The 7919-nt window shown below is 57.8% G+C and overlaps 1 protein-coding gene across 1 annotated transcript in view; it reads left to right on the top strand.

The window, feature by feature from the left end:
• The window catches only part of FURIN (furin, paired basic amino acid cleaving enzyme), a 9924-nt gene extending 2225 nt beyond the window's left edge, over nucleotides 1–7699 (top strand). Inside the window, exons 2-16 of the mRNA XM_006152835.3 lie at nucleotides 622–957; nucleotides 1330–1428; nucleotides 1539–1634; nucleotides 2161–2289; nucleotides 2396–2472; nucleotides 2736–2824; nucleotides 3545–3717; nucleotides 4324–4536; nucleotides 5224–5324; nucleotides 5433–5536; nucleotides 5625–5742; nucleotides 5859–6059; nucleotides 6468–6592; nucleotides 6701–6811; nucleotides 7026–7699. Of these exons, the coding sequence (XP_006152897.1) occupies nucleotides 781–957; nucleotides 1330–1428; nucleotides 1539–1634; nucleotides 2161–2289; nucleotides 2396–2472; nucleotides 2736–2824; nucleotides 3545–3717; nucleotides 4324–4536; nucleotides 5224–5324; nucleotides 5433–5536; nucleotides 5625–5742; nucleotides 5859–6059; nucleotides 6468–6592; nucleotides 6701–6811; nucleotides 7026–7621 (2409 nt within the window). The 5' untranslated portion in view covers nucleotides 622–780 and the 3' untranslated portion in view covers nucleotides 7622–7699. The remainder of the gene's footprint in view (nucleotides 1–621; nucleotides 958–1329; nucleotides 1429–1538; nucleotides 1635–2160; nucleotides 2290–2395; nucleotides 2473–2735; nucleotides 2825–3544; nucleotides 3718–4323; nucleotides 4537–5223; nucleotides 5325–5432; nucleotides 5537–5624; nucleotides 5743–5858; nucleotides 6060–6467; nucleotides 6593–6700; nucleotides 6812–7025) is intronic.
• Nucleotides 7700–7919: the final 220 nt, after the last annotated feature.

The raw sequence follows: 7919 nt of genomic DNA, 5'->3' as shown, positions 1-7919 counted from the left end.
GCTGAACCAGGAAACCCTAGTGAGTTGTGGAGACTCCGTTTACTTAAAAAGCGAGTGTTTAAAAGCCAACGTTTTATTCCTTTATAAGCCATACCTAGGTAGTTTGGAGACCGTACAGTGACACAAGAAAACAATTACTGGCAGTTCTCACCATCTTGAGGGAACCATTGTTAACATTTTAGCGTGTGTCTCTCCAGATTTTGTTTTGGGTTATGTATAAATATACACATATAAATAGTTTTTAAAAAACAAAATGGGATCCTGTGTACATACTGCATTAGAATGTATCTTTTTTCCTTAGATTGTGGCAAGTATGTATTCACTTGTTTCTGATTTGAGTGCCCTAGCTGTGGTACTCCCCATCCCACTCCTGCCACACTTTTTGAGTTCTTGTGTGGAGAAAGGCTCAGGAGGGGTTTGTGGGGGTGGAGGGTCCATCTGTCTGGCTGACCTTGAGGGACTAGATTTCTGCTGCGAGGAGGGACTCTGTTTTCCTTTGTAACCCTTCTCCCCCAGAACACCTGTCAGGCCCAATCGAGCCATGAGCTGGGTAGGGTAGCTTCAGTGCGTAGCTGGGGAGGGACTGATTTTCTCTCTACCCTTCTCCCCTTGCTCCTCTAGAGCGGCAGCCCTCTTCCTGCCTCCAGCCCTGCCCGCCTCAGCCCCATGCCCCCGCCAGTCAGCCCCGGGCCACAGGCAGTGAACAGGCACGTGGGAGCCAAGGCCCTGTGACCAGGCCAAGGAGACGGGAGCTCCGGGGTCCCAGCCACCTGCCCCCCCATGGAGCTGAGGCCCTGGTTGCTATGGGTGGTAGCAGCAGCAGGGACCTTGGTCCTGCTGGAAGCTGATGCTCGTGGCCAGAAGGTCTTCACCAACACGTGGGCCGTGCACATCCCCGGAGGCCCAGAGGTGGCTGATAACGTGGCACAAAAACATGGCTTCCTCAACCTGGGCCAGGTAGGTGTTCTTACCTGGCCTGGTGACCAAGGCACAGGACACAAGGAAATTGCTGGGGTGGGGCCAGAGGGGGCAGGATTCTGGCACCAGAGAGCAGGTGCTTCGGGCTTTTCTTCCAGGGGCACTTAGGTGGCCAATGGGCTGTAAGTAAAGGCTTGTCCTGCCTGCGGGCTTGTAGCAGAGATTCTGAGGGGCAGCGTGTCCCAGGGAGAGCAAATGCCCCTCGGCCCCTGCAGGGTCCCAGACAGGGAGCGGGTGCCCCACCATGCCTGTGGTCGTAAGCCTCCCCCTGCTGCCGTTGTCCACCCCCGGCCCCCGCCTCCCGGGACTGACAGATGGGAAGCCCAGCTCAGTCTCCCTGCTCTGCTGCAGATCTTCGGCGACTATTACCACTTCTGGCATCGAGCAGTGACAAAGCGGTCTCTGTCGCCTCACCGCCCGCGGCACAGCCGGCTGAAGAGGGAGCCTCAAGTGAGTGGAGCCCAGTGCCACCTGCTGCCGCCCTCCCTTCCTGCTCTGAGGAGGCCCTCTTGCTTCCTCCCAGCCTCAGCCACACCCACGTGTCTTCCTCACCCACTCAGGTGCGGTGGCTGGAGCAGCAAGTGGTCAAGCGACGGACCAAACGAGACGTGTACCAGGAGCCCACGGACCCCAAGTTTCCCCAGCAGTGGTACCTGGTATGCTGCCTCCTCGGGGCCTACGTACGCCTCCCAGATGCACTCACCCCTCCGCCGTGAGGTCCTTTGGGTGCCTGAGGCTGACTGCAAGGCTGTCTCTGATGCTTTCTCCCTAGCCCATCCTGCTAAGCCTGGGGGTTGCCCGCCAGTAGTTTTTTTTTGGTTTGTTTGTTTAGTTTATTTCTTCCATGAGGGAGAGAGGCAGCACCTCCCACAGGGTCCAGATGCCACTGTCCACCCCCAGCCCTAGCAGCCCTGGATCACAGACACCCGTTGCCCCACATACTTAGGGAGGTCTCCAGTAGTGAACTCGGAACCTTCCCATGTGGGTCAGCCTTGCAGCGCATCACGTTTTACCACTGCGCCACGGTCTGGCCCTCCCAGAGCCCTTCATGTTTCCATGAAATTCAGACAATCCATGGTGTTTTAGGAGCAGGGCTGGGCAGAGAAGAAGGTTCTGGGGTGCCCCACTTACCCTAACACAGCCAGCCACATCTGGTAAGCGACGGGGGTGGTGTCTCCACAGTCGGGTGTCACTCAGCGGGACCTCAATGTGAAGGAAGCCTGGGCCCAGGGCTACACGGGTCGCGGCATCGTGGTCTCCATTCTGGACGACGGCATTGAGAAGAACCACCCAGATTTGGCAGGCAATTATGTGAGGAGCAGGGAGGGGGGCAGTGATCCCTGGGGAGGGGTGTCTAGGGCTGTCCTATTCGGCCAGCACGTCGGGCTGCTCCTGACAAAGGCCACATCCTTTCCAGGATCCTGGGGCCAGTTTTGATGTCAATGACCAGGACCCTGACCCCCAGCCCCGGTACACACAGATGAATGATAACAGGTAAGAAGCAGCCCAGCCTCCGCCTCCCGGGCCGGGCCCTCTCCCAAGGAAGCAGGGCTAAATTGGGACAAGACGTGCCTGCTTGAGGCTGAGCCTTCTTCATAGCCCTGGTCCAGCTGGGGCTCACAGGGAGGGTTCGGACCAGGCCCAGTGGGCTGTGGGTGTGGAAGGGGGCCATGCACACATGGAGGGTTGTCTTGGTAGAGGGCCACGTCTGCTGCACCTTGTCCACCCAACTAATGCTGCACTCTTGGCTCTGGCAGGCATGGTACACGGTGTGCGGGCGAAGTGGCTGCAGTAGCCAACAATGGTGTCTGTGGTGTAGGTGTGGCCTACAACGCCCGTATTGGAGGTGGGTGTGGGCCTTGGCCACTCTTGGGGGGGCCCTTCCATGTGGGATTTTCCCCTCCCACTTCCTATCTTCCATGCCTGCCTGCCACCTTCTCACTATGGAGCCTCTTTTGAGGGTTCTTAGCAGTGCAAAGAGCTAGACCCCCATGCTAGCCTCTCCATAGACAGGTGGGTGTTTCTTAGCAGGAGTTTCCCTAAATTTTCACAGTCTGCCCTGAGTTCCTATGTAGCAGGTCTTAACCACTGTGGTCCTTTCAGAACAAGAGTCTGAATGTGTTGGGGGCTGGGAGCAGGAGGTGTTCTCTTCTCGCCTCCCTGGGTCTTGTGTTTGAAAGGCACAGGCCGAGACGTCAGCACACAAGCAGAGGTCAGCAGGTGGTCAGCAGGTGGCATGGTAGTTAGGGCCCTGGACTCCCACATGGTCAACTGCAGTCCTGGACCTGGTGGTTCGTTATCTCCCTTTCCCTCTCAGTCTCTCTCTGTCTGTCTCTTTTTGGTGAGCACACATGCCCTATAGCAAATTAAGAATAACAATTAAAATTAAATAAGTACATATTAAAAAGAAAGGAAGGCACAGGCATACTGGCAGTTAGGGGCTCGTGATTTCCCAGCATGGTCCTCTGTCCCCTACCCATCCCTTGGTTACTAGCTGTACTCCTCGGGGTGCTTCTGGCAGCTGAACCCATGTAGAATCCCTCTTCCTGCCCCCCTTCGTGGCCAGGGGTGCGTATGCTGGATGGTGAGGTAACAGATGCAGTGGAAGCACGCTCGCTGGGCCTGAACCCCAACCACATCCACATCTACAGTGCCAGCTGGGGCCCCGAGGATGATGGCAAGACAGTGGATGGGCCAGCCCGCCTAGCCGAGGAGGCCTTCTTCAGGGGGGTCAGCCAGGTGAGCCCAGCACAGAAACAGGCCCTGCCTTGGGCCAGGTTGAGTGCTGTCTTTTCCATAACTCTTGTCCTTATGCTTTTCTATCTTGTTTCATTATTGTGTTTAATTTTAATGTTGTCAAAGTATTTGTAATAAAACACTGAGAGGGCGCTGGCAGGTGGTGTGATGATTAAAGGCACCAGACTCCTACATGGCTGACCACCATCCTAGTCCTGGACCTCGTGGCCTGCTTTCTCACTTTCCTTCCCTCTCTCTGTCTGATCAAACTGAAGAATAAAAATAATAATAAAGTTAAATAAAAAATAATTCAAAAAAAATTGAGGGACAGGAAGAGTCCAGTAAATAAAAATCACCCATAACCCCACCCATCCAACCCCTCAAAGCTCACAACTCTGATCATTTTGGTGGTTATCCTGCTCTGTGTTTTTTGCTAATTTTTTTGCATAAAAAGTATTTATTCGCATATATACCTGATCAGCAGGGATGTCCCTGGGAACCTGGGTGGGTGAGGAACCCCCAGAGACCTTCCCGGTCTCTAGCAGTGTCTTCCTGCCAGGTCTCCCCCAAGCTCTGATCTGGAGTGACCCCAGGCCACTCTGTCCACAGGGCCGAGGGGGGCTGGGCTCCATCTTTGTCTGGGCCTCGGGGAACGGGGGCCGGGAACATGACAGCTGCAACTGCGACGGCTACACCAACAGCATCTACACGCTGTCCATCAGCAGCGCCACGCAGTTCGGCAACGTGCCCTGGTACAGCGAGGCCTGCTCGTCCACACTGGCCACGACCTACAGCAGTGGCAACCAGAACGAGAAGCAGATCGTGAGTCTTGCCTGGGGTAGTGGGGGTGCTGACTAGTTCTGCCCAAGGACCCTTGTGGACCCTGGCTGCCTCTCACACATGTGTGACTGGGCAGTGGTAACTCAGGTCTCATGGAATGTGAGCTAGGGGACTGTGGACCATTTGTAAAGCCCTCGAGAAACATAGACTCTCCCTAAAAATGTGCACCAGAGCTGGCCCTGGGGCCTAGTAGGCTTCCACATGGCCAACCACAGTTCAAATCCCAGCCCCAGCAATTCGAAAAACATGCCAGGCTCACGCGTGCATGGACAAAATCCTGAAACGATGAAGAAATGGAGAAGAGATTGTGGTATCACCATACCTATTGCCTTCTCCCAAACCCCTGGTTGCGCATGCCCTCTGGCAATTAGAAAAAAAGAAAGTTGTTGCTTAAAAACAAACAAACAAACAAACAAAAACTACATTGTTCCTGATGACTTCTGGTCTCAAGTTAAACTCCTCTTTCTTGGAAAACTAGATCCTAGCCAGGGCCAGGCATTGGCCCATCCATGGCCAGGTGGTAAAGCGGTAGCTGGGACGAGCTGTCTTGGCCCTGACTCACTGTGCCATCTGTGGTGCCCAGGACCTGTAGGCAGAGGGAGGGCAGACAGGTGACCTCACTTGCCCCGCCCCGCCTTCACAGCCCCAACACCACTGTTCCCCTGGTAGGTGACGACAGACTTGCGGCAGAAGTGCACAGAGTCTCACACGGGCACCTCAGCCTCCGCCCCCTTGGCAGCCGGCATCATCGCACTCACCCTGGAGGCCAAGTAAGTGGGCAGGGGGTGACCCCGTTCCCCCCAGCACTCTGCAGGGCAGCCCTTTGTCTTTAGCTTCTCTCTGGAAATACTGAGCCCTGGTCTCTCCCTCCCCTGCAGTAAGAACCTCACCTGGCGGGACATGCAGCACCTGGTGGTACAGACGTCGAAGCCAGCCCACCTCAATGCCAACGACTGGGCCACCAATGGCGTGGGCCGGAAAGGTGCAGTCAGGGAGACCTAGAGGTTGGCCTTGGAGGCAGGTGGGGGCCTTGCGTGCCTCCAGCTCACTCACCTTCCCTGTCTCCACAGTGAGCCACTCCTATGGCTATGGGCTGTTGGACGCAGGTGCCATGGTCGCCCTGGCGCAGAACTGGACGACGGTGGCACCACAGCGGAAGTGCATCATCGACATCCTCACTGAGCCCAAGTGAGGGCTGGACCTGGGCTGGGGGTGAGGGGTGGCAAATGGGGCCTGAAAGTTGCAGGGTGCCTGCAGGTCCCTATGGGCCAGGCTGACAGACCGTCACGCTGCTGTCTGCACAGGGACATCGGGAAGCGGCTAGAAGTGCGGAAGAGGGTGACCCGATGCATGTGCGAGCCGACCGCATGCCTGGGCGAGCCCAACCACATCACCCGGCTGGAGCACGCGCAGGCGCGCCTCACCCTGTCCTATAATCGCCGTGGTGACCTGGCCATCCACCTAGTCAGCCCCATGGGCACCCGCTCCACCCTGCTGGCTGCCAGGTGCTTGCCCTCGCCCTGTTCCACCTCCTGCCCTCACCTCCCCAGCTCCTCTCCCTCACTGCCATGTGCTCCCCATGTGCCACTCACACCCCCGTGCCCATCATCAAATGCTGTGGGCACCTGTGACATGCTGGGAAGGATAGCTTTGTCCCGTGGGACTGCCCCATATTGCAGGAACCCTGGCTTCTGTCCTCTTACTGCCAACCCTTGTGTAGTACCCTTGCACCATTCTAGAATTCCCTGGTTGAGAACACTCGGCCTCGGGAACAACCAGGCCAGCAGGCACTCCCCGCCCAGCAGGGTTGGGACTGCAGGAGAAGCATCTGTGGTCCATATGTTGTAGGTCAGATGTCCCCTGGCCTAGGGTACCCCGAGGTCTGAGACGATGATGTGCAATCCCCTCCCCAGGCCACACGACTACTCCGCAGATGGCTTTAATGACTGGGCCTTCATGACAACCCATTCCTGGGACGAGGACCCCTCTGGCGAGTGGGTCCTGGAGATTGAAAACACCAGCGAAGCCAACAACTATGGTATTGGGAGTGCTCAAGGGTGGGTGGGCAAGGAAAGCTGACAGGGTCCGTGAGGCTGGAGGTGGTACCCGTGCCCTCTAATCCTGCCTCCTCTCCACTTGGGAACAGGGACGCTGACCAAATTCACCCTTGTGCTCTATGGCACGGCCCCTGAGGGGCTGCCCATGCCTCCTGAGAGCAGCGGCTGCAAGACCCTCACGTCCAGCCAGGCCTGTGTGGGTCAGTAATGGGTGCTGTCGGGGACTGGGGCTGAGGCTGTGGGGGGATGGAGGGTGCCTGTCCTGAAGCCCAGCTCTAGGAGGAAAAGCAGTCTCCAGGGACCCTGGGGTTCCTGGAGTCCTTGAGTTAAACACAGTTTGGGGGCTGAACGCTCACGTGGCCCTGGGGCCGTGGCTCACTCAGCTGACCCCAGCCACCTCTCTCATGCCGGCAGTGTGTGAGGAGGGCTTCTCGCTGCACCAGAAGAACTGCGTCCAGCACTGCCCAGCAGGCTTCACTCCCCAAGTCCTCGATACGCACTATAGCACCGAGAACGACGTCGAGACCATCCGGGCCAGTGTCTGTGCCCCCTGCCACACCTCGTGTGCCACATGCCAGGGGCCGGCCCCCACAGACTGCCTCAGCTGCCCCAGCCATGCCTCCCTGGACCCTGTGGAGCAGACATGCTCCCGGCAGAGCCAGAGCAGCCGCGAGTCCCCACTGCAGGCGCAGCCGCCGCCGCCCCGGCCACCCCCAGAGGTGGAGGTGGAGCCGCGGCTGCAGGCCGGGCTGCTGCCCTCGCACCTGCCTGAGGTGGTGGCTGGCCTCAGCTGTGCCTTCATCGTGCTGGTATTCGTCACTGTCTTCCTGGTCCTGCAGCTGCGCTCTGGCTTCAGCTTCCGGGGAGTGAAGGTGTACACGATGGACCGGGGCCTCATTTCCTACAAGGGGCTGCCCCCCGAAGCCTGGCAGGAGTGCCCATCTGACTCTGAAGAGGACGAGGGCCGGGGCGAGAGGACCGCCTTTATCAAAGACCAGAGCGCCCTCTGACGAGCCCACTGCCTGCCCCCTCGAGCCGATCCCCTCCTCGGGCACTTTTTAATTCACCAAAGTATTTTTTTATCTTGGGACTGGGTTTGGACCCCAGCTGGGAGGCAAGAGGGGCAGAAACTGTGTCCCACCCTATCCTTGAGTCCATCTGGCTGCCAGAGGTGGGGCCCCAGGACTAGCTGGGGCAGGGGAGGGCCTCTTGCACCCCAGCACCCACTCCACATGGAGAAAGGAGTGAACCCTTTAGGGCAGCTTTCCGAGGCCCAGGCCCCAGGCCCCAGCCAGTCTGCCTAGTGCC

The sequence above is a fragment of the Tupaia chinensis genome, unplaced genomic scaffold, assembly GCF_000334495.1.
Source record: "Tupaia chinensis unplaced genomic scaffold, TupChi_1.0 Scaffold000359_1, whole genome shotgun sequence".
Lineage (NCBI taxonomy): Eukaryota > Metazoa > Chordata > Mammalia > Scandentia > Tupaiidae > Tupaia > Tupaia belangeri.
Note: the sequence above shows the minus strand (reverse complement) of the source record. Positions and strands in the feature narration are given on the sequence as shown.